At 42.2% G+C, this 27170-nt stretch overlaps 1 protein-coding gene across 2 annotated transcripts in view; it reads right to left on the bottom strand.

Annotated features, from left to right (window-relative positions):
• The window catches only part of LOC111862033 (F-box/LRR-repeat protein 7), a 138250-nt gene that overhangs the window by 35661 nt on the left and 75419 nt on the right, over positions 1-27170 (bottom strand). Inside the window, exon 2 of one of the 2 annotated variants that reach the window (XM_023847090.2) lies at positions 263-1358. In XM_023847090.2, coding sequence (XP_023702858.1) covers positions 263-1286 — 1024 coding nt within the window. In that variant the 5' untranslated portion in view covers positions 1287-1358. Of the gene's footprint in view, positions 1-262; positions 1362-27170 lie in introns of both variants that reach the window. The other variant, XM_023847089.2, reaches the window with a different exon arrangement.

Consider the following 27170-nt stretch of genomic DNA (forward strand, 5'->3'; position numbering starts at 1 on the left):
GGGTTCGATCCCGGGCCGCCACGTTGGGAAGCCAGCGACTAACCGCTTGAGCTATGGCTCGGCCTTTAAGGTGAGTGATGCTGTCACTGTGGAGCTACGTGTTCTTACGTTATGTTTATCGGGAAACTACTTCCACGTCCAACACATCTTCCAACACTTCTTAGTTACAAGAATATGTACAGTAGGTTTATACACGTGATTTCTGTTGTGCTCAGAGAAAGGATGACACCTCTACCTAAAGCAAAGGCTGAGAGTCACTTACCAGTAAGATCGAGGTGCTGGAGGTTGGAGCATCGAGTTGCGAGGTCGAAGAGTGTCGGATTGGTCACAGTATTGCACCCATGAAGTTGTAGATGGGTGAGTTCTGGGCATCGCCTAGCCAAGAGAGTCAATCCCCTGTCAGTGAGCCGAGCCCCGTCACTCAGAAACACACGCTCTACGTTAGGACATGCGCCGGTCCGTCCCTGTCCACAGAGTCGCCTGAGAACGCCCCGGATCGCCCTGTCCCCACACACAGCCTCTCCGCTCAATGTGATTGTTCTCCACAATCGCGGGTCCCAAGCGAGGTGATCCCACCGTCTACACACTCTTGCGCAAACACACAGCTCACTACTGTCCAGCCACGAGAAGATCTTGATCACGGCCTCATCCGGCAGACGATCAAACGGAGAATTCTTCGAATGAAAGCGTTTGCCTTTCAACATTGCGCCAGTGTTGGGAGGTTCAGCTGCTGCTGAGGGAAGCGGTACAAGCGGGGGGTGAGGTTCAGTCCAAGGGCCAGGAGTAGATGGTCCAGGGCTCGGAGATACCAGAGTGTGGTAACCTTGGTCCAGAGACGGCGAAGAACGTCCAAGTTTGTGGTGAGAATTGTAAGTTTGATCTGTAGGTTGATGGTAACACTGAAGATGGTCCAGTGTTGGAGAAGACGCTCTCCTCAGTGCGGGGGAACTGCGGAGTTGGAAGCCACAGTCTAACGGAGGCGAGGTTCGCCCAAGAACGTGGTAACCTTGTTCGATTTGCTTATAGCCGGTCTGGTCCAACTGGGCAGGGGAGGCCCTGGCCGTGGTGCGATGGTAGGCTGATGGGTCGAGATGGTAGCTAACTGCTGATGTTTCCAGTGGCTGAGGAGACTTTTGGGATCCACGGGTCAGATGGTAAGCAACCTTTGAGTCGATGGACGGAGACGCTCGACCCAACTTTGCCAAGGGACATACCATGGGTGAGAGGCGCCCCAGCAGCGCGGCGGCGGAGCGGGACGACGGTGGCACGGGTACATGTTGCGCCATGACGGCGCTTAGCGCTGCTGTCTTTGTTCCTCCTGATCTGTCCTTCCTCGTGTGTCGCTACTCCTGCTGTCGCTGCTGGAACATGAAGATGTGCAATTTAGAATCATGCGCAGACTTCCGCAGTTGTTGCAGGAGTTCTCATTCCATCCTGACGTAACATGAACATATCAGTGGGTGTCTTGTGTTAGGGAACTTAAAACGTTTGAAAGCATAGACCTAGTGTTTTACTTCATTCTTAAGATCACATTCTTCTGGGATATGACGCCGCTTACTTTGGTACATACATCCTTCTGAAACGTTACCAGGCCGTAGTATCGTATGCTCTATGGATTTTAAGAAACTGTATTTTATGAATCAATCATTTATTATTATAACAAATTATCTCAATCTTGTGTATCCCCTTCGTGGGTCATGAAGCAGCCTCCCTACGAGTGACATCTCTTTGCAATGACTGGTCAAATTTTCGCTTATAATTTTATGTATAAAGAGCCATGTCTGCATACCTCTGACATATATGTAGGAAAGCCTGGCAAGATATGAGAGACTAAGTTCTTGTCGCATTAGAACAAACTTGATTGGTCCGATATTTGGACTTGGCAGGAAATGACAGGACAGTGGAGGATATTACTAAGTAATTTTTTAGTGTTTGACTTGCACATTTTTGGCGATCAGATCAAGAAGATATGATGAATGGGATGTGTAGCATTGACTGGGAGATCAGATACATTTCACGGAGCAAAGTTTTGGTAATTAATACTAGCTCAGTTAGTCAATTTTTTTTGTGGTTTATTCTATGACACTATCAGCACCAAAATTATACGTCGTCGAATTATAAGATGACTGATGAAGAACTGGAAAGAATATGGAAGGAGACGCTATCCCATCACATTTTGGAGGGATTGAGGAAAACTTGGTTTGAAACTGTTCTATGGAAGCGACTGTGTGCATGCAAGAGAGTATAAGATTTTCAAAATATGTTAAAAGTAGTCTCAACGCGAATGTCGACGTGAGATGTCCAGCCACTAAGAAATATTAAGGGCTCACGAATTCTGAGACATACGTTCATAACGTGCAAGGGAGTCCATGAGATATTATAAGAAGAGCGGAATCACTAACTCTGAAATTCTGAAACACGCACTAAGATGGCACTCCAGGACAATCCGAGAAGAAGTACGGTAACATCATAAGAGGACAGGCAAAGTACTGACTCGCGGATTCTGAATGCTGTATTCAGTTAGTGCTCAAAGGAGAATAAAATTACTGACTCACGGATTGTGAAACACGAATTTATATATTACTTCAGAGGAACCCCCAAAATATGATAAATACGGAATCATAAGAAAAAAAAGAGCAGAAATTACAGGAAGAAGAACAGGACCGAAAACAAATGAACATGGAGTTCGATATCAAACCCGACACAAGAATATGGCCGCTGTCGTATCTGACGTTACTGATCCAAGGAGTGACTTAATACGCTGGTATGCGTACCAAAATTTTGAGGCAGTCTGTCGGAGGTAATCACTTCTCACGCAGGAACAGGAGTTGCCTTAAGCGTAACCTGCAACTACGTCATTACGCACTATATACTGTGCGTAACACAGCGGCGACCCCTTCAGGATGATGCATAGCTAACCTATATTCCGCAACTTTATGTTCGTTCAACCTACTAATAAATGTGAAGCAAAAGTTACGAAATATTTCACACGGAGACTTCTATATTTGATTTTCAAGATAGTGACCTATAAAACTGAGACTTGATACATGTTTCACTGAAAACTGTCATTTCGGACTTGCTCCGTTCTTTCATGTGACATTGCCTTAAGGAAATAATGTAAAAGAATTAAGTTTCGTTTTTATCGTTACGTGTTATGTAGTTGTCGTCTTGTAATCTGTAAGCAGAAGTAATTTTCGTTCTTACAATTTTAATACCAGGGACCTACTCCGAAGGCGGTCTGACACGCAGTTTCATGTTCAAAGAAATGGGCATGAATCACGACATGAGACCGATAGCGTTGTCATTATTCAATGACAACTCTCTACTTTTAAATGTGGAATTAAACCACTAACAGCTCACGAAATGAACGTATTTAAATGGGCTGACTTTTCAGCCTCAAACAGAGAGATCGGAATAGAAAAGGTTGCAAGTATCTATAGCATCCTCAGAGTGATTGGAAAGTGCAAATGTTGCAAGTGTCTACATCCGCCTCAAACTGAGTGATTGGAAATTCCAAGTGTTGCAAGTGTCTACATCCGCCTCAAACTGAGTGATTGGAAATTGCAAATGTTGCAAGTCTCTGCGAGTATATCCGTCTAAAACAGATCAGAAATTACACAAACTATTAAGTCCCTACATTTTCAATGTTTGCAAATTTTTTGATAAAAGACTTTTACAAATTTCCTTTGATGTATCTTCGTAAAAGTAATGTTGTATTATTGAAATGAAATCATCCATCACAGACACCGTGAATCACCGAGGAAGCTGGCACAAACGGTAAAGAATTGCACTGGGGAGGTGCCCAGTTCGAATCTCTGCCGGATTACCGACTATCCTGTCTGAGGTTTTAATGGATTTCCTCAGTCCCTTCAGGAAAATGTCGTGTCTTATTAGGCCACGACCGCTTCCTTCCACATCCGTTCCAATTCGGTATTAACTATAATTCGAGCATTCGACGTTACACAGACTGGTTTACTGGCAGCTTCATGTGACGTTCTGGAGGAAGAAATCACCTCCATCTTCATGGTTGAAATGTAAGCCAAGCAAGGGTGCAGCATGGAGCGGCAACAAGCACAGCTTGGCCTACTCCTCAACACTCTAGATAAAGGCGACATGTTCCTCCGAAACGTCTATTCACTTTCAACGGTCTACATTAAATTATATCCTAGAAGACATAATTATACCGTATATAGAAAGCTCACATAAGTGTCGTCATGCGAAATGAAACATGATATTGTTCCCCATTTTCATTACAGCTTCTTTCGGCACGATTCTCAAACGTTAAGTGTGGATAAGTATAAAGTGTATCGAAATTTGACAGACAGCCATGACAACTGGCCCACGGATGCAAACAAAGACAATCCTGGTTCGATAATGCTGTAACTTCATAACAATAAAATTATAGGTCAAAGTTTCCTGAACAAAGATTTAAAATTCAACAGCATAAATGATTATATATTATAATTAATGTTTCTGCCACTAGATGTCACATATGCATTAGCATATAACATGCCAGGTCTCGCTAAATAGCGCTTTTCAAATGAGTCTTACAACACAGACGAAGGAAGGACAGACCTATACGTAGCATATGAATGAACTCCATGAGTAAAGGTAGAAAGGTAAAGTTGTCCCTGTGCTTAACTAATTAAGCACTACGCCATGAAGACGTATGGGGTAGTGGATGTATAAATCCACATTTTCTTGACCTCGACACTAGTTGGGGGTGAATGGTCAGCATCACGCCCCGGCCGTTTTATTCCCGGGGAAAGAGCTCCCGGTACCCATTGGATAGGAGGTTGGGTGGACCGCAGAGCCGGTATGGACGACATGGAGAAGTGAAAATTTTTTACCCCACCGGGACTCGAACTCTGATCCCTCGGTCGTCCAGCCAGTAGCCAGTCGTTATTTTTTTAATTCGCTTAGTGAGGGGTGGAGCCCAACTGGGTCCACTCGGCACGGCGGCCACTGATTGGCCTATTGTACCCTGCCCCGGGTGGTTATGATGATGGAGAATTTGGTGGAATGAAGATTGGCAGGGGAAACCGAAGTACTCGGAGAAAATCCGCCCCAGCGCCACTTTGTCCACCACAAATCCTACTTGACCAGACCCGAGAAGTGGCTATACTTTCTTTTATGGCGAGTGGGGTGGGAGTAAGTCCCTTGTATTGCGGCCACTTCTGGCTTATTGTACCTGCCCCAGATGATAGACGAGTAGTCGCTATACGAGTACTTACTGCGCTATCCTGGCTCAACCCACGAGTTTGTTTCAAAATATAGAAATCCTTCTTCAACAGAGGATCTCAAGCATCCGCGATTTTCCTCTTTCATCAAGTTTCTTAACCGCGGCATTTGGTTCTATGTATCAGTGATTTTAATTTTGTACACAAGAGAGCAGTGAGTTACTACGCAGCAAGAGATGGACATTTGTTGAGGTCAGACTAGTATGGGCATCCGGAAACCAGTTTTCTAGCTTCCAGGTTATCACTGAGTCGTTCTATCGTAATTTTTATAATTTTGTTATGTCTTATATTACGTATTTAATTTTATGTGTTCTTAATTGTTTTCAATGTGTCCTACTCCGCCTGTTTTTTCAATATAATTTTGTTGGAGGAACACTCAATTGGAAAGTGTTTGCGTGTGTTGTTTAATGTTGTGTCATTTTCCTTTACTCTTGGTTGTTTCATTTGTTGTTTCTTGTTTCTGCAATATAATTTAATTGGCCGAATACTCAACTGAAGCGCCCTTCCGTTTATTTATTTATTTTTTTATTTGGTATTGTGTTATTTCTTTTCCTTTTTTCCTCTTGTTCCGTTTGTTGTGTTTAGTGAAGGAACAAACTATTTAGTTAAGCTCACATGAGCCTCAAGAGCTGCCGCAGTTCCCTAATATCCAGTTTCTTATAAACCTTTAATATTATCAACCTCAGTTTTGTTAATTATTTCCTTTAAAAAACCTCCCCCTTCCCGATTAGGGAGAATTTTTAGGCATTAAATTCGTTCATTCATTTAGAAAAATGTAAAGCTATCCCTGTAATAGGCCGTGAAGGTCAATAGGGTTGTGAGACTTCGAGGCTCCCACATTTTTCTAGACAATCGGCTCACAGTTGGCGGTGAGGTTGTCAGCCTTACGGGCCGGCAGGCAGCCCTTTACTCCCCCCAGGATGATTCCAGGTACTCATTTCTGTTAGAGACTGAGTCGACCCCAGGGCCATAGTGCAGCTGGAAAGGCTAGGCAAATTAAAAAATCCAATGACATCATCGGGATTCGAACCCGCGACCTCCTTCCGACTTGTAGCATAGTACCTCAACCAACTACGCTACCGGGTGCCTCCTCATTATTTTTTATATTTTGAAAAATTTACGTAGTCATCCCAAATGAGTGGTAGAATCATCATATTGAAGCACAATTTCTGTGAAAAAGAATTCCAGTGATAATGTAGTCAACGTCCATATACAGGAATCGAGTGGTTAAAAACATTTCACTGTTTTATATTAAGCCTGAACAGTTACATATAAAGGTTTCTGCATTTCCACGGCCATTCGAAATAGTTTTGATGCAACTAATGAGGCCAGCTATGAATTAACTGTACACCGTATTTGAGGACCACTTGTTCGAGCATTAATTGAGACCACGTTCGTTAACTTTCGTTGCCGTCATTAGGTTATTTGAACTGTTTCGTCTATCCTAATACGTTTTTTGATATTTTAACATAAAAAAATGAACGCTTCCTACAAGGGGACGAGGAAACCTACAATAAAGTTTGAAAAGAAGAATTTTATGGTTGTAGAAAACAAGCAAAAGTCTTTAGTTGAAGATGTCTGTGCCATGGTTTACGACCCCGATAAGAGTTTCCGTTCCATAATGCAAGCAAGGGGTCTGGTTGAGATGCTGCTGGTTGTCCATTGCTTTGTTTAGTGGCACCTGTTCAGTACTACATTCCTCGCATTCCAACAAGTCTGACGTTCTCAAATGACTGCCTCATTCATAGCGATGTCAGAACTCAATGATACAGGCTGCTTGACTTCAAAGGATTAATTCGATTTTATGTTACCAGAATTCAGACTTGGAATGCTGTAATACCTACGACTCAATCAGGATCCAGGATCATACCATAAAGATGGAAGTAAAGCAGGCTTAAACGAGTTGTTCGTTTTTTAATTAAGCATCACACCATTAAGACGTATAGACGTATAAGACAGTGAAGGTAAAGCTCCACTTACTCTCTATTACTGAGAAAGCTGCCTCATAATGCTAACTAAAACTAACTTCATGGAGCTGAGCCCTTCTTGAGAAGCCGTTAATTGTGCAGCTACTAAAGAATTTTACAGAATTTTACGAAACCCGAAGGTTCATTACCGTGTTCACAAGAGCCCTCAACCGGTCGCTATCCTGAGCCAGATCAATTCAGTCCATATCACTCCATCCTATCTCTCTAAGATCCATTTTAATATTGTCCACCCACCTATGTCTATGTCTTCCTAGTGGTCTCTTTCCTTCTGGCTTTCCTGCCAGTATCCTATATGCATTCCTCTTCTCCCCATTCGTGCTACATGCCCTGCCAACCTGACCTTCCTTGACTTTATCATCAAATCATCATAATCATACTTGGAGAAGAGTACAAGTTATGAAGGTCTTCATTATGCAGTTTTCTCTAACCTCCCGTCACTTCATCTCTCTTGGGTTCAAATGTTCTCCTCAACACCCTGTTCTCAAACACCCTCAGTCTATGTTCCTCCCTTAATGTCAGAGATCCAGTTTCACACCCATACAGAACCACAGGCAAAATTATAATGTTGTATATCCTAATTGTAATAGTTTTAGACAGCAGACGAAAAGATAAAAGACAAAAGACTCTGGACTGAATGTGCTTCATAATGCTTCTGACTTTATTCCGGAGGTAACCCGGTTCAAATCTTGGCACGGATAACGAATATCCTTACTGTGGTCTTTCGTGGCTTAATCAGCCCCTCCAAATGAACGCGAGGTAGTGAGTCTTTCCAATTAATCACCCAGTGATCGTATTACCGTTGGACGCTATACAGTATAAGCTACTGGCAACGTCGTTAAATAAACGACAAATTAAAAATTATCCTCAGTCTCGGCTGCAGATTGTCAGCTTCATGATCCGGCTGCTTTAACTTCTGAGAAAGGACCTCCATTTGATAGCCGATTTGGCGGCAGCAGAACCGGTCTTGTAAGAGGAAAATTCTTACTCCTGCCAGGAAACTTCGGTCGTCCAGCCCATAGCGTAGTCACTATACCGACTGAATAACACAAATCCGAAAATAAATTACAAAAATTAGGTAGGAAAATCTGGCAAATGTTACGTTTTCAATAGTTATATTTGCCGTTATGCATTTATCTAATAGATCGATATGATTCTAAGTTCGTGATAGGATAGACAGGATAGATAGAAGAAGCAGACGATATTGTCACGTGTATAATTGTGACTATCGAAGGGGTTTCGGATTGGATATTACATTTATTGAAAACTTACAGGTAGTAACTACAAAAATAACTATAACACTATCGCTAATTTCCACACTTTACAAATATCTTGATCACACGCTAAGTCTTTTCTACGCCGCAATGTCTTCATTAGCAGTTGTCTGGTAACGGCTCTTAACAGTGGAGATTCTTCCTTTTCCGTGATAACGGCCTTGCTGGCTGGAGACTCACTCAACAACTGGATAACTTTCCCCGGTGGTCCTCGGTATTAGCCTCGGCACGGATCCAACAGAAAAAGCCATTTCCAAAAGTTCTTCCACTATTGCGCGCTGAACATATTTGTCTACGATCGTTCCTAGAAACGGCTCTGGTATATTTGCTTATTTCGCAGTCGTTGCACAGTAACGGTTTTATACGCTATAGCATAATTATTTCTTTGAAACAGAGGCCATTTGAGAAGATAACAGTAGGTCTGCTGATAAAAAAGTTCTTCATCTTTTATGGATCCCAAAAGTACAATACCGTGTTCCCAAGAGCCTTCCACTCTTCTCTGCCCTAAGCCAGATGAATCCATTTCACACTCTCCTGTAGTGTTTCCTTTTATAAGACTGTACATCCATTGTGACGTCTTCTCAAATGATCTATTCTCTTCACGTCTCTCTTTTAAATGTATACCTTTCAGAGCGCAGTAATATAAATCAATAAAGATGTTTGTTTGGTACGAAGATATTGTTAACACCTAGACAAGAGAAGTTTAAAACTTAAGCCTGATGTACTTTCACATATAGAGGCTCACTAATGCCGAGCCATGAAACGCAAAATACCATGTATCTCAGCGTGATTTGTAAGGTGGGGACTAGAGTCGAACTAGAGACTGTGGAATAACAAGTGAGAATCAGGCGTTACAGAATAACAACAGATGGAAACGTTGCCGCTCCTAGGCGAGGCTCCGGTGAACTGAGAGAGACAAGAAAGGTGCGGTCTTGAAATAGCTAAGGATTCGAACTCCATCCTTTGAATAAAATGGACGATAAATTTTGTTCTGTCCACGTTTTACGTGCGAACATGTTATTGTGCCACATTATTCTTGTGGTTCTATGTTATATCTTTAAACTGATGGACTACAAATCATAAACAGCGAGTTGGAGAGACACAGATGTTCATTGCATATTATAATATCACAAACCCGTAATTCTGGGCAATGTAATTGCAGAACTTTTCCTTACACATCATACGGCCTCTCGCCTTTTCTCATAATTACGAATTTTGGCTGAAACGAAGTAACATTTAGTATGGACAGTTCAACCAGCGGACTGGTCACGGTCTAAAATGCTCGGTAATTTAAACCTTCTCTACTCCTTTATGGAGGAGCCGGGATAGCGTAGTCGGTATAGCGACTGGCTACGGGCTGGACAACTGAGGGCTCGGAGTTCGAGTCCCGGTAGGATGAGAATTTTCTCTTCTCTCTGGCGTCCACCTAACCACCTATCCAATGGGTACCAGGAGCTCTTTCCACGGGGTTAAAGCGGCCTGGGCGAGAAGCTGACCACTCACCTCCAATTAGTGCCAAGGTCAAGAAGACGCGGATCTATACATCCACTCCTCCATAGGCCTTCATGGCGTGGTGCTTAGTCCGTTGAGCACAGGGTCAACTATACTTCTTTATGGAGTGTCACTGGGTCAGTTTTACATTTATGTGAACCTTAAGCTAGACAGAAGTGACTTTAAATCTTTCCGCATATCCTGTCGTTCCCATCAGCGTGTAATAACAGGCAGCATATTGCATAAATTTAGTAAGTCAACTTTCCGACGCAGGATATGGGACTAGAAACAGCCACTCATAGCCACACTTTTGAAGTAACTGTAAGAACAGAATCACTCCCACAAAATCCAGTCTGTTTCATCGCAACATCTCCTAACACATATTTATACAGTGCTCTTACCTTTCCACTAATTGTTTGTTCTTCTATGTCTGTAGTTTCCGAAGTGGCTCTACGGCCCGCAGGTGGGCGGTAGGGTTACCTATGGAGGCACTAAGAGGAATGAGGCGGCAAGGGGCGCTGGAGGTGGGCCCCTCCGAGCGCATTGTTTGTTTATTTACTTTAGGCCAGACACTGGGAAACTGATATCACTTCATGAAGCCCATCCATCGCATTAAGGACTCGCTAACAGTGAAGCAGTTACTAAATGCGCCATCTTATCGTATTGTCTTCTTTGGTAGGTTGTGCCAACCGCTATTCCGAGGGATTATTTTCAAAGGGTAGGGTAGAGAGCACTGGGGATGAGCTTATGGAACCATGGGGGTCGGTGGCCCGAAAAAGTGTGCGAACCACTGGTCTATATCGTGTATAACCTTTTATCTCAAAGTGGAAACTGTGTACACATATTGAGACGAATTAGCTAAGCTGTCCTCAAACTCCGGGTAAATATTCCTCGGTTGAGTAGAAAGGTCTACATGGATTTCAAGACTAACAACCCAGAATTAATCGGAACTTGTAAAGAACATTAATAACATTATACTCTCCGAACAAGCTGACTAGAGATCCAACGCTTCTGACTTGTATGCAGGAAGTGACGGGTTCTAGCTTCGGCCCGGACCCCCACTATTCTGAATGGGGATTTTCGCGGTTTTCCTCAGTCCCTCCAGACAATTGTCAGAATTGTACTTTAAATTAGGCCAAATCTGCTTCTATCCACAATCTTTCAATTCATTATTCGTTATTCAGTCATTCGGCCTATGTAGACTTAACCTGAGGTACTCACAGCATCGTTAAATGGACTACAAATGAAAAAGCAAAAGAAACAGATAATTGTAAATACAGAATTACATAGTATTTAAATAGGTATGAACTACTTTGACGAGTATATTAAATATGCGTAGGGGTTAACGAATTTTAACAAATTTGGATTACTGCAGGCAATCAACTCACTTCAATATATTTCTAATGGCGAGAGTTCGATTTTCCAAAAAAAAAAAAAAAATCCAAAACAAGACATCATTACCGACACTTTAGATGAAGGTAAACAGGCAAAGTCACTGTACTAAATTAATCACCGCGCTATGAAATCGTATGGGACAGTGGAGGTAGAGCTCCGCGCATTCATAACTTATTATTAGATGGAAGTGAGTAATCAGCTTCACGCCCCAGCTACTTTATCCCAGAGTACCGAACCCCCATCTTTGGATAGGAGGCTAAGGGGCTCCCAGAGCCGGTATGCACAAAATACTGAATAGAAACTGCGCCTATGCCAGGAATCGAACCCTGATATCCAGCCCGTAATTAGCCAATCTGCTGACTAAGTTATCGCATGAACCTATGGGATTTTATAGCTATATGTATTCAAATTGAAAACTACAATCTTAATAATGTGTTTTAAATGTCGAAGAACATATTTTCATTCGTTGAAGTGTTTCCTCTGCAGTCCAAACGGAAGTGTTGCGGCTCTTCTATTCTCTTTTCCCCTGCCAATAGACTACTCTGCGTCACGCATTCATCATCACCGATGTTGTCGATGCTACATACTACAAGTGGCAGATAATAGCGTTGCTAAGTAACCTGCACAAAAAAATTACATATATTAGGAAAATAAATTCGACATGACGTTGCCTCTACACTATCTATTCGTATATGTAGACGTGGAGGTTAGACTTCAAGCATTCCGAAACATCGGTGTTGGTCGGAGATTAGTGACTAGCTCCTAGTCCCTGTTATTTATACACAGATGAAGCACTTCCTCGACTTGTTAGAAAGGAGGCCAAGAGGCCAAAATGTTGTTTTGGAGCGCGTGATGAAAAGATACATCCTTCGCCTTACCAACAATGCCACCCTACCATAAGTGCCTACTCGTAAAACATGTAAGAATTCAAACATTGCGGTCTTCTGTGGTGTGAAGCCGTGTAGTCTGAAAAATCGTTATTGACGTTTCGGGGGAAGGTATTGCCTCTATTTTCCCCCGCCCTAAGGATGATAGCAGAACGTTCCCCCGTAACGGCAGTGTCAAATATCCGATTGTACGGCGTCACATTCCAGATAACAGTAGTCTCAGAAAGCACATAGGATTTGTCTTGTGGATGGAGACAGAGTTTTCCTCCGTAACGTCAGTAACGATCTACAGGACTATACTGTTTCATATTTTAGAAAACAGCCATCTCAAAATGCTTATAGATTTTGCCTGCCTCTTGAAGATTGGTACAATACGTTCTCCGAAACGCCATAAATTATCTATCAGACTAAAAGGTGTACCATCCCAGCATACAGTAATCTTCATAACCACCGCCATGAGAATCTAAAATCTCTTGTGAGCATTAATATCTTCGTATTTGTATGTCACAAAATTATGCTCTCATTAAGTCTTTGCCAGTAAATTTCAAATGCAGATTTGAAGTTTTCACAGAAGTAGTTATGAAGAGCTCTGTCTTGTGGAATATAAAATCGTGTTAGACCGTCGACATTTAACCGACGTTACGGAGGAACATATCACCTCTAACTTCAGGGCTGAAGGATAAGCCTAGTAAGAAACCAGCATGATGCAGACAGAAAGTGTCTTGCTACAGGTTTATGGCTTAGCTTACGCTTAAATCCTAAAGATGGAGGCGACATATTCCTCCGAAATACGTGTATCTGTTAACTTTCAACGGAAGGCACAAAAATATATAACAGAAAACAGAATTCTTCGAACTTCAAATGTATGATGACTTTGCAGCAATCTCCAGGGCAGGCTCATTTGTATATTAATGACTGGCGCGTTGATGTCCAGGGTGTGTGGGTCTCTAGGACGCGCTACATAATAAAAGTCAGATATAAGCCGAAATTCTATGAAATAATAAATTAAACTGAGTGACAACCACATGAACAAAGAATGATATAAAGGAAAGAGACTTCAGATATTTTCTCCGTATTTTGTAACAGTGTACTGCATTAAATCGTTAACGAAACTGCAGGTGGTCTCCGGTCCACTGCCTAACATTATTAGTCTCTGACATCAGCTGCGCCATAGCGATAGGCCACATGTATTGTTTCTTTTTTCGGTTGGGATAATAAAATTCCCACGTACAAAATGGACGGGCATTTCACTGGTATTCAGGAGGCTTGGTCAGATTATGGTGGAGCCCGACATATAAATGGGTTTGAAATTTACTGTAATCCTTGCTGCTTCTAGCGATTGTGTGTTGCAATACGACTTTTATTTTGGATTTTGCCCATCGTCATGAGTTTTGTTTTTAAACACGTTTCGGAAAATATGTCTGTTCCCGTATCAGATATTGGGAGGAATCTGGTCCGTTGAAAAGAGGCCAGCCGGTCTATGATGGAGACTAGCGTCTCGCATCGGGTCAAACTAAGAAGGGACCTTTCCTTCCTAACACCTAATGAATGACAAAAATAGACCCAATTTTGAAAAAATTAAGTCGGTTGACAGTGGCGAAAATAATACACGAAGGTTACTATCTTATTGCATTCTTTCACTTAGTTCCCTGAGGAAGACAGTTAATATTTTCTTACAAATAATTAATCATGTAATTTGTTTCAAACTTTACAGAAGCCTTCATACTTGTGCAGTAGACCAACTCTCCGCATTAATATTTTGAACTTCGTTTCATACAGTTTTTTTTAATTCGCTTAGTGGGGGTGGAGTCCTACTGGGTCCACTGGGCACGGCGGCCACTGATTGGCCTATTGTAGCCTGCCCCGGGTGATTATGATGATGGAGAATTTGGTGCAATGAAGATTGGCAGGGGAAACCGAAGTATCCGGAGAAAACCCGCCCCAGCGCCACTTTGTCCACCACAAATCCCACTTGACCAGCCGTGGTGGCAAGCCAGCGACTAACCGCTTGAGCTATAGCGCGGTCTAAGTATAACAGTAAAGCAGGCCTTAAAGACACGGGATACGAATGTATGAACCGCCTCCTTGGTCTAGTGGTCAGAGTTCCTGGCTACAGATCCAGAGGTTCCGGGTTCGATTCCCGGCGCTACCAGATTTTCTGAGAAGTAGTGGGTCTAGAATGGCGTCCCCTCAGCCTCGTGAAGATAACTGAGGAGCTACTTGAATGGAAAAGTAGCGGCTCCGGTCTAGAAAACCGAGATTAGCGGCCGTGGTGACTCGTTGCGCTGACCACGAGACACCCTCTATCCGCTAAAGTTGGCACTAACTTCGCCGACAAGCTGCGGTCCCTCGGTCGGTATAGTTCGCTTGCGGACTGAAGCCACGGAGTTTGTTTTGTTTGTTGATATGAGTGTATGGGCGAAATTCGTGTGGCTTATCACACATCCGAATTTTGTGAGCATAGTAATGAACCTTCGGGATCCATAAAGGATCCTGAGAACGCGATGATAATTAGCGTCCCGTGAAGGTCTCTGTTCCAAGGAGTTAACACATTTTATTCAGCTTCCTTATCTTACCGAGTATTCATGAAAACACAAAATTTTCAATGTTTAAGGTGCGTGACCTTCAGATTTCTATGGCATCTTTGTATTTGTGTCGTTCACCCAAAGTTCTTTGAAATGCATAATGGGCACGCTAGTTCGTTTTATTCACAGTTCATTAGTCGTACCCTGACAAAAAGAAAAGTTTCAGATTTTAGAGCTGTTAAGGCTCTTTTCTGTGTCTCTGTGTGTGTGTGTTTGTGCGCGCATGTTTCATCTTCTAATAGGTACAGAACCTGCAACATGATCATCAGGATATCGTGAATTATGGTTCTACGGCCCTTTGTTGGGCCTTGGTCGCTTTTTCAGTTTCTTGATCCTATACACAGTCGGTAGGACTCCTTGGACGGGGGATCAGCCCGTCGTAAGCCCTCTACATACAGAGAACACAAACAGAATAAACGAACACAATAAAACCATCCATTCCTTGAGTGGGATTCGAACTCACGATCTCACCGTTCGAGCGGGCGAAGACAGTTCATGCTTAGGCCTCACGACCACTATGACCGGCGCGTAGTGCATCTAGTTTGCTCTAATTTACGCCTGGATGTGATGCAATCATAAATAATGGCTCCTTTTGTCGGGGGGGAGGGAGGAGATGGACTCACATTAACTAATCCCGAAATATAATTCGAAGGTTTAATACCACCACCTTTTGAAGTCCGATTTCGCAACTGATTTGCCATAATTCAACATCACGTAAACCTACGTTGCAGAATCTTCATTGAAGACAAATTTCCTTAGAGTTGTTTTCTGGTTGTTGATATTCATGTCGTTCGTTTAAAGGTAACCTCACCTTAAAACCATTTAAAAGACAAAGGGAAAAATAATAGTTACAAATGTGCGTGGTAAGTTTCTTCGTAAATATATATCAGAGTTTCTCATTTCCAAATCACGAATTCCGTCGTTTAATATATTTTTCAAATACTCGCACCTCGTTACATCTGAAGCATGTTTCGTACGAGTAATTCACTGTCACGATTATGTATATTGTCACGTGTATGGAGTGACTATGGTCGGGGTTTGGGTGGGTGACCGGATTTATTGGACTCTTTGATACAGCTCGTGACTACACTTACAGTTCACTATTGCACTAGTGTCCACAGTCACGTCTTCACTGCCGTTATTTGGTAGCGGCTTCCAACGGCAGACATTTCCCTTCCTCTGAGTTCCCGAACTACCCTCATCCTCAGCTACCAGCTTCTAACAGCAACATATCACAAAGACTGCACCACAGCAGTCCTTTAATTAGATTAGTGTGGAGTGGAGTCCTACTGGGTCCACTAGGCACGGCGGCCACTGATTGGCCTATTGTAGCCTGCCCCGGCTGATTGTGATGATGGAGAATTTTATGGGATGAAGATTGGCAGGGGAAACCGAAGTGCTCGGAGAAAACCCGCCCCAGCGCCACTTTGTCCACCACAAATCCCACTTGACCAGGCTCGAGATCGAGCCCGGGCCGCCGCGGTGGGAAGCCAGCGACTAACCGCTTGAGCTATGGCGCGGTCACAGCAGTCCTCTAACTCACTAACTGACCATCCGACTTCACTCCACTGACTAACTGTCCTGCTCATAATATTTCGGCACGGATCGCACAGAAAACACCGTTCACCTGTTGCTGTTTACAGACTGTTGCCTAAAGGCTGTTATCTAATCGACTGTTTCGCGGTCGTTGCCTAGCGTCGTGTCTATATGCCATAGTCGGTTAAGGATAAGTAAAGTCTTGTTCAAACGATCTGTTTTATTTAGCAAGAATATGGCGTTCTGTGAATTGGAAATTAGAAGACGGAGAATCGTTAATTGCCGAGTAGCTAACACAACGAATTCACGCTTTAAATGAATGATCATTTGACGGATTCATTTCTGTTCAAAGTAAAACGGATGGAGTATATAGCGTTCATTTTAAAGTATTTTGTCTCGCAAAGCTGTGTATCAAAAACATGGATTTCTGCTCTCCATGAAATGTCAGTTCAGTGCCAACAAATCACAACGAAAGGAAAAAGGCGCAATTAAACCTTCCACATAAATGCTGACATAACCGCAGCAATTTGAAACACTTGAGATTCGCGTGGAGGTGACTATATGAAGAGTGTCTTCTAAGACGTGACACCGTGTAGTCTAACCGACGTTTCCCAGCATTTGGGAGGAATATATTACCTCCAAATTCATGGCCAAAGAATAAGCCCAAGCAAGCTTTCTCTTCGACCTTAAAGATAGAGGTGAAACACTTCTCCGAAATGTCAGTAAATTCCTATCAAAATGCGCTGAAACACATCCCAAAGAAAGAGTACGGCTCAAATACAGCAATCCCTCGCCAACTGGGGTTTTGCCATAGGTTTCTGTGGTCTTGCTCTTTCACTCAGCTTTGCCAACCATGCATAGTGCACAGTCCTGTTAATGTCCTCTGCACCGGGATACTAGGGGCAGCTCTGTTACTGCACCAGAAACAAGTCTCGTTGCTCCCAGTTTATCACTGCAATGCGTTCTTAATTTGTCTCTTATTATTATGCCTATATATGTATATTTCGTGTTAGTTGGTTGAGGCACTATGCTTCAAGCCGGAAGGTCGAAGGTTCGATTCCCGATATCATTGGATTTTTCAATCGACTTAATCCTTCCAGCTGTATTATGACCCTGGAGTCGATTCAGCCTCTAACTGAAATGAGTACTAGGAATCTTCCTGGGGGTAAAGGACGGCGGGCGCGTAAGGCTGACACCTCACCGCCGTCTGTGAGTCGATTGTGAAGAAAATGTGAGAACCTCGACGTCTCATAAATCTATGGACCTCCACGGCCTCTTACAGGGACTGCTTTACCTTATATATCGTGACGCATTGCGCTATATATATAGCATTTAGTGAAGACACTTGCTCCCAAGAATTTTATGAACGTAAAAGGCGATCCCATATCCCTTAACCTCCAGTCTCCCTTAAGGTGCAGGAAAGTACCCCCCCCCCATCGGTTGGGTTGGGCTTGCCGAATATTATTTCATATATATTTTCCTCAGGATACATATTTACAACTTCATTGAACAGCTAAAATAAGTTTCTATGGTGACATTAAATATTAACATTTTACAGTCACAATATTGCAAAAATATCCTTACTATTGTGAACACGATTGGCGTAAACTTGTACTGTCGTTATCATGTATTATAACACGCAAGAAAAACATCAAAATCTTATAAATTTTGTTATACCCCACTTTTACTTGTTCAACACGCAAGGAAGTCATCAAAGTGTTATAATCCTATTATTTTATCAAAGCTTCTGTTACATACAGTGTGCCCATAAAGGTTCTTCACGATTTTATTATAACTCACGTAGTATGAAAGATATGTGAAGTTTAAACGTAGCGCCATGTTTGTATTAGTTCACAATCTTGACACTGACATGCAAGCAGTAGTGTCGTAAAATGGCATCCCGACGTAAGAAGTCTTTTTTTTGTGTGTGTGTTTTCTTACAATGTCATCAAACATATCAGTTGAGCAAGAATTTCGACGTAAATATGGGAGAAGCATATTGAATATATCAGCATCATTGTTTGATACAAAGATTATGATAGCTGTATGCAAACGGAAAGGAACCAGGAAACCTAAGACCCTGCTTTAGAAACTACACAATAACTCATTTTCAGTCCTCCCAAATTAATATGCAGGTTAGTCGGCGACTTACCGTGTAGAGCAAGTATTTGGAAATTTCAGGCACTCTGATTGCAGACGGTTCAGTAATGGAAACACAGCGACAGAGTAGAACGACAAGATTTCCGTTCACACCCGTGAACAGCCTCGTCACACCTCAATGGAATCTCTCATGATAGATTAGATGTGGATAACCCCTCCCCCACAGCTGGCTGCTGAGGCTTTGTGGACGGTGAGGGGTATGTCTCCCTCAAGCCGACGTCGAAGGCCAATCGAAGAGCACAAACATACCCATCGAACATTTCACCACAACAACGCACTCTCACTAAAATGTGGGCAGGAAATAGAATGTCGATTTGGTATTGTCCGAGAGCTTATATCAGACATTACAGATTCTAAATAAAAATGGTTGAACTGAAGTTTAAGATGGCTTTAATTTTGCAACACTACCTTTCATTTTTTATTATTATTATTCTTCCTGTAAGTTAAGTCAAGAGTCCCTTGCTACCAACCGCGGATTATAAACAAAAGTAAAAAGGGTAAAGTTGTTCCTATGCTTAACTAATTAAGCACTACACCATGAAGGCGTATGGGGTAATGGATGTATAGAGCCACATTTTTCTTCACCTCGTCACTACTTGGAGCTTCACGTACCGGCCGCTTAACCCCAGGGAAAGAGCCCCCGGTATTCATTAGATAGGAGGTTGGATGGAACCCAGAGCCGATCTTGTCGACGTGGAGAAAATTCTTGACCTTACCAGGACTCGAACTCCGACCTCTCGGCTATCCAGCCCGCATAGACGAGAGTCCTGGGGGAATAATAATTGACAAGGGAAACACAAAATACTGGGAGAAAATCCTGCTCGAGTGCCACTCTATCCAATAGAATTCCCACACGGACTGACCTGTGATTGAACACGAGTACCCGCGGTGAAACGCCTGCAACTCACCGCCTGAATTATGAGACAATCCGTAAAATACCTTAAATATATACTGTGCAATAAGGCATTAAAACGTGTATATGAGGAATAGGACATAGGAAATAAATATCTGAAACGTGGTTGCATTGTATGTGCCATGACAATGTAGCGTTTGATGCTTGGCCATAAGCACAGACTTGCTGATGGCCTTGATACACACACTATCGTCTACTTGCACATTCCGGTCAGCGAGAAACAGCGAGCCTGCAAGAGACGGAACGTACAACTGCAACTGCATTTGTTACACAGCTCTACAAGTCCAGTCCTTGAATTCTGTGTCCGGGAACTACAGATACTGGTGATAAAATTTCACGTTGTATCTTCGGGTAATTCAGTAAGCTTGTTTGCGTGTGTAGATACACTTATGGTTTTATTTCTTTTGTCAGTTTTCTTAAAGTTTCAAATATCGTTCTTACAGTAGAACATCAACTCCATCTTGAGTTGAAAGATGTAACAAAAACAACAAAATTAATTATATTGCAGCCTTGTTATCTCGGTATGGAATTCTGAACTGAATCAAAATTACTTTATATCTTTTGTTCTACAGCCCCCCCAATATTTTCTGCACTTAATAAGCACTTAAATCTAATACTTTTCGCGATTTAAATTACCTCTCTTACATATAATGAATTCTTTATATTTCCAGTATCGGAGGCAAATAAATTTTCACGTAAATAAGCTCTAAAAATTTTTGATGAATCATTAGTAGAAATATTATGTTTCTGGACATTATCCATCGTCCTGTTTATTTTTCGAAGCAAAACGTTTCGGAGACTTGATTCTGTCTCCGTCTTTAGGTAACACCTACTCAGTTGGGCCCAAATGATGGAGTTGGTCCTTATCTCCGGACACCTGTACCAGCACCCAGAGAGGATATACAAGCCAAGTACAGCACAGACCATCTGCGAGATTTAAGACAAAACATTAAAATATTCGAAACTCTATATGTATAACACCTTGCACCAGAGAATTATCAAAACAGAACTCATCACTGGAGAGATGAAATTCTCCGTATGATGCCAACACAAGAAAAACAAATGTTCTTACTCAATCTACATTGAACGGAGTTGCAGTTTTTTCTTTTGCGTCTGCTATGATAACGGCAGTCCAGATGGAAGAGATGTCAAAGCTGGGTTGATTGATCGGATGGTCTTATCAGAGACATGTGAGCGGATTCCTTGCATTTCCTGTATGTGATGTTTGGTTCAATCTGCAAGACCTTAATTTCATTCCAGCATAATTTGTGGCCTTCCTCTTATGCATGTTTCCAGCGCCTACCAGCGTTGAAATCTCCGAAATTTTTGTTCTTACTCTACGTAAGCGTATCTGTGTTATGTATACCGAACTATATTGAGCTTATTAGATCCATTGTACCCATCCACAATGCAACTTACCCTAGTTTTCTGTACCTAATTAGTACTGTGCTTATCAAATTATATTATACCTAGTCACCAAATTCTCTGTACCCGAACATAATTGAGCTCATCTAAGTTCCTTGCACTGCCAACTCCACCATTCAGCAAAACTGGAATGAATAAGATGAAGCACGCTGCCATCCAAAATCCGATGAACTTTAGCTGTACTGTACCCCCGCATGTGAAGAAATTCATAACTATTAAGAGGCAGTAAAGGGCCGCGCCATAGCTCAAGCGGTTAGCCACTGGCTTCCCACCGCGGCGGCCCGGGTTCGATCCCGGGTTTGGTCAAGTGGGATTTGTGGTGGACAAAGTGGCGCTAGGACAGGGTTTCTCCGCGTACTTCGGTTTCCCTTGCCAATCTTCATTCCACCTATTGTTCCACAATCACCCTCACCTATCATGTGGGGCTGGTACAATAGGCCACAAGTGGCCGCAGTACAAGGGACTTAGTCCACCCCACTAGCAATAAAAAAAGGCAGTAATTTTACGTATAAATAAGAACTGTAACTGTTTCATAAACAGAGGGGATACGCGATAGCGTAGTTCGTTGAGGAACTATGCTACAACCCAGTAGGTCGTGGGTTCGATTCCCGATGAGATTGCTTGAATTTTCAATTGAACTAAACCTTCCAGCCGCACTATGGCCCTGGGGTAGACTCAGCCTCTAACAGAAATGAGTACCAGGAATCTTCCTGCGAGTAAAGGACGACCGGCGCGTAAGGCTTACAACCTCACCGCCATCTGTGAGCCGATTGTCTAGAAATTCTGTAAGCCTCGACGTCTCGCAACCCTATGGGCCTCCACGGCCTGTTACAGGGATAGCTTTAACTGTTCAATAGACTGTGATGGGCAACGTCCCTCTGCCACTGTTCCCCGTTCTGCTGCGAGTATGTTACGGTCACGTTAAAAAGACTACTTTGTTCGGGCGATATCTGTTCTTATTCGATGCTGTACACATGCATGCATACACACATATTAAAAGAGTTTTATGCTTTATGGCATATAATGGTATGGTTTGTGGGAAGCACGGAGAGTAGGAGGGCGGGGTTGGACATGTTTCTTGAGAGTGCTTGTTCAGTATCGCACACTTCCATTTCACAGTGGCGTCCGGACGGACAGAGTGGGATAGTCGCACACAGTGGCAAGTAGACTGCAGCTCGCCTGTGTCCAGTCCCCTGTTGCATCGTGATCAACTGACTGTCTTGTTGGACTTGAGGTTCTCACAGTCGTCACTATGAGGATTACGTTGTTCTGGATCGCAACGCCGTGTACTTCGGAGAGAGACGGACGTTTCGGGGGGAGATGTCAACTCAATCTTCAGGGTCGGAGAGTAAGCCAAGCAAGAAGAGAGGAAAATAAAGTATTGCTTATCGCTTGTTTCTTGCTGACTTCCTGCTTGAATTTCACTTTGATTCGTAAGATGGCCATAAGTTCCTACGAAAGGTCGGGATTTCTCCGAACTAGATGGCTTTACTATACAGAAGAATGCAATCTTCATTTGAATCTCGTTGCTAAGTATAGGTAAAGTTGTCCCTGTGCTTAAGTAATTAAGCATTAGGTCATTAAGGCGCATGGGGGAGTGGATGTATAGACCCACTTTTTTTTTACCTCAGCACTAGCTGGAGGTGAATGGTCAGCTTCACGTCCCGGCCGCTTTACCTCCGGCGAAAAGCCCCTGTTACCCATTGGATAAGAGGGTGGGTTGACTCCAGAGCCTGTCTGAAAGATGTGGAGAAGAGAAAATTCTTGACCCTTTCGGGACTTGAGCTCCAACCCCTCGGTCGTCCAGTCCGTAAACAGTCGCTTTACCGACTACGCTACCCCGGCTCCTCTTGTTGCTAATTAAGTAAGTAAAAAGTAAGTAAAGACATCCCTTTAACGGGCCGTGGAGGCCCATAAGGTTGTGAGATGTTGAGATACACACATTTTCTAGGCAATCAGCTTATAGATGGCGGTAAGGTGGTCAGCCCTACGCACCGGCCGCCCTTTACTCCCAAGAATATTCAAGAATATTCGTGATACTCACTTTTGTTAGAGGCTGAGTCGACCCCAGGGCCATAGTGCGGCCGGAAGGATTAGGTAAATTGAAAACAATCCATTGACCTCATCGGGATTCGATCCTGTGACCTTCCGGCTTGTAGCATATTGCCTCAACCAACCACGCTACTGCGTGCCCCTCTTGTTGCTTAGTAAGCAAATTAAATGTCTTGTTACGGAGTGACTGGTTTCTTGTTACGAAGTTCTCAACGGAAGCCTTGTCAGGTCAGGTCAAGACCATTGTTGCAGTGTTTCCAAAAGCTGAAATCAGTTGTTGCGTACTAAGAAAGAACTGAGTCTGTTGCAAAGAAGATAACGCAGAATATTAGGAAGAGGACCTATTTTTGTTTTGCATGAATTCGAAAGCGGAGGAAGAACGTTGAACATGGAATCGATTGTTAACTCCAAAAGAACAGACTGTTACACTGTAATGAATACATAAATATACGCTTCTGAAGGTAAGTAAATGATCGTCGAAAGGCTAAAATTGAATTTTAGTCTTCTGAAAAAATATTTTAATTACTGGCTGCCTCCGCAAAATTGCGGAGCTCATATTAAAGCCATCCATTGTTACGAATTGTCCGTCTTACTCATGATACTCGATAACCGTACGGGTATTTTTATGAAATTTTATACTGTGGAGAAAATAGTCGACGCATTCCAAATTTGGTTAAAGTTAGTCAAGAACTGATATTTTACATGGGCTCTTGAGCGTATTTCTTAACTCGTCAGGAATTTTAGGAACTATTTTTTTTCTAATAAACGCGTATTTGTAAAGAAGAACGAATGAAATATTTTATACCAACCATATTTCTTCCGTAAATTGTAAACCGTTTTCAAGAAAATTGAAAAAGAATCACGTTACCCTTGTATATCCTAAATATTAAATAATCAACACTAGTTTCCCGAACACGCCGAAGATTATGTAATCTCTTATTTTCGATAATTATTAAATGGAGCTTTCTACAACCGAAATTTATGTATCGCTATATATATGGTCGTATTTAATTCAAACATTAGTAACAGGTTGCCAAAATGTCTAATTCTTGCTCATTTTAAATGTTTCAATTCTTCCAGCAGAAGACAACAATTAAGAAAAAAAAATATATTCATTTATCTAGTGCGCATTATTTCAGCCCCACAGAAGTGCAAAGATATAAATTACTTGAATTTACAGTTGATCTTTGCTTGAAATAATTGTTTACGATATTTATAGGAGATGCTTTCACGAAGTGCCAACCTACAGACAGTACAGAATGGAAGCGGCAGAATTGTCACGCTAGGCATATGTTTACTAACTTCTTTTAGAGCAACACATCCGTGTGAATGTGTGAGACTGGGAGCAGGTGATTTAAGATTTCTCTCCCTCCTTCACAAATTGACAAGTCACTGTTCGAGATCGGCTGCGCGGCTACTTCTTCTGGATTAATTTTAAGCCGCCCTAATGGCCCGCCTAGCCACCTGTCTAACTAGAATATTACGGCCCATTTTTAATATACGAAGAAAAAAAATGGATCTTCACAACTTTTAACACCTACTAAAATATTCTGACCATTACTAAATTATCGAATCGGATGATATGGCAGTCATTTCGGAGTGAGATGTGTCGTTTGGTGGTGGTGGGGGGGGGTATGCGTCTGTTTTTGTATTTGCCGTTTCGCTTCATCCTGGCAATGACTTCAGAAACCACGGGGAGTTGGCCCATGTCAGAATTCCCAAATATGTGGAGGATTATGGAGATGAGTTCGATGATGAGCGGTGGTGAAAAACTCATACAAACATCCGTGTGCTGGGTGGACTGTGGCTACAGACCGTAACGTTTGCTCGATCAAAGGTAGAGTGATTCTAACCCCATGACAGCCCAGGTCGACAAGTATAAAGTACAGCATAACTTCATTAAAATCTTCTTATACAGATTATCCAAACTTTTCGACAGCAGCCATCTTGCCATGTGCCCATGCTCACTAAGAATTTCATTTGAGGATATCAACAATTCCCCATTTCGCTCCTGGACAAATTTGTGTCTAACCGGAGATAGGGACTGGCTCTGTTGATTGGGGCCAAGTGAGTAGGCGTTTTACCTGACTGAGACAAGAGTCTAGTCTCAGAAATGTTTCCTTAACAAAACTCATAACGGTGGATAATGTCCAGAAAGTCAGTAATTGTATTAATATACCATCGGCAAGAACTTTTATATCGTATGAGCGAAGTGGCTTCATGAATAGTCTCGTGTTGACACAATAGGATGTGGGTTCCAGATTGTTTTTGATCTTCATATTGCAATCGAAAACAACTGCAGACAGAAGAGGATGGTACTAATTATTATTAGTTCTTATATTGCCTCTCTTTATACCAACATAAACCGAACAATAATATTATATTTCAGCACCCTGTTGCATGGATCTATAACTTAGTCTAGTTTTCGGTCCATAATGCAACAATATTAATTTACGTAACAATATTCACGCTTAATTCATTAAATCTTCGTTAAATGTTTAAAATGCCATTAAAGTTATCAAAATATATGTACATGCGGTATTTTTGCTACATGTTTCAGCTCCATAGGGCCATCTTCAGGCAACAAGTCTTTTAAAGGAGTCTATTGCACTGTGCACTTGGTCTAATAGTATTCATTAAGGTATGCAGTTCTTGTTATTAATTTCCTTGAATTTTGATATTGTAGGATGATTTTCTTCGTATCTTATATATTGCCGCTGTTTTCGTGTCCCACAGGGTGTGCCGCTCTCTCAATTTAGTGTTGCTTTGTGCTCCTTCTATCCAATGGGACGGGAAAAGAATGTATTAGACCAAGGGCACAGTGAAATAAACTCCTTTACAAGACGTGTTGCCTGAAGTTGGCCCTATGGAGCTGAAACATGTAGCAAAAACATCGAATGTACATATATTTTAATAATTTTAATGGCATTTTAAACATTTTTCGAAGATTTAATGAATTAAGTGTGAATTAATATTGTTACGTAAATTAATATTGTTGCATTATAGACTGAAACAAGACTATAACTTATAACAAGTTTAGAAAGGGTGTGTTGACTCTGTAATAAAGACGCAGCTCACTAAATCAGTGGAGTATGGCCCTTATTGAGAAGCTGATAGTCCCTCAGCTAATCAAGAATTTCTCCCCTGTTGTGGAACCACAGAGTTCATTACCATATTCACATGAGCCCACCACTGGTCCCTATCCGTTGCCAGAATAATACGCTCACCCACTGCGCTCAATACAACTTGACATTATCTCGTCATCTGCCACTAGTATTGACGGTCCCATCTGAAAATTCCAACGCCACTGTTTGCAGTTTATTGAGCATATCTGTAACCTATCTTAAACATATATGATCTTAACCATTTATGATCTTAGCTAAAGCGAATTCTAATATGGGTAAACAAGGCTGGAAATCTGAATTGTCTGATAAATTGTAGTGAGTCTTCCATACCTGATCCAGAATACTACAACAAGGAAGTAAAACGTCTAAAAGTTAAGGTCAGAAGAGCTTACAACAGGAGGAAATTAGGCGAGCGGTACCAAATGGAACTAAAAAGTCTATCGAAGAAATTGCTGACAGCGAAAAGAAGTGCACAGGAAATATTCTTGAGCTCAGTATTACAAAATGAAAGTAAATCCTGGACGGAGTTTTACAGATATGTAAATAGACGTAAACGAAACAAGGAAAATATTCCAACGATCAAAGACTGTAACGGAGGGCACATCACAGATCCCGTAGGGAAGGCAAATAATTTAAACAATTACGAGTATTATGCTTCTGTCTTCAGCTGCGAGCGGGACATCCCGGAAATAAATCCAACTTACTCGGAAAACCCTTTCACCATTAACATTAGCATTATTAGGAAGCGGTTGGCAATGACAGGGAGGAAGAAATCAGTGGGGCCAGACTGTATTCCTGGTGAAATTCTGAAAATGGGTGGGGAAGCCATGATTCCGTACCTGGCGCGATTGCTAGACGTAACGATTAACAACGGCATTATACCAAGTGACTGGAANGAAAAGGCCGTAGTGGTTCCTATTTACAAGGGAGGCGATCGTTCCGTAGTCAAACATTACAGGCCGGTCAGTTTAACCTCGGTGGTGTGCAAACAAATGGAACACGTCATAGCGGCATATTTAAGAAAAGTGTGGGAAGAGAGGGATTGCCTGTAGCAGGACGAACACGGCTTCAGACCGGGATACTAGTGCGAGAGAATCACAGT

This window comes from Cryptotermes secundus, unplaced genomic scaffold, assembly GCF_002891405.2.
Source record: "Cryptotermes secundus unplaced genomic scaffold, Csec_1.0 scaffold181, whole genome shotgun sequence".
NCBI classification, from domain to species: domain Eukaryota; kingdom Metazoa; phylum Arthropoda; class Insecta; order Blattodea; family Kalotermitidae; genus Cryptotermes; species Cryptotermes secundus.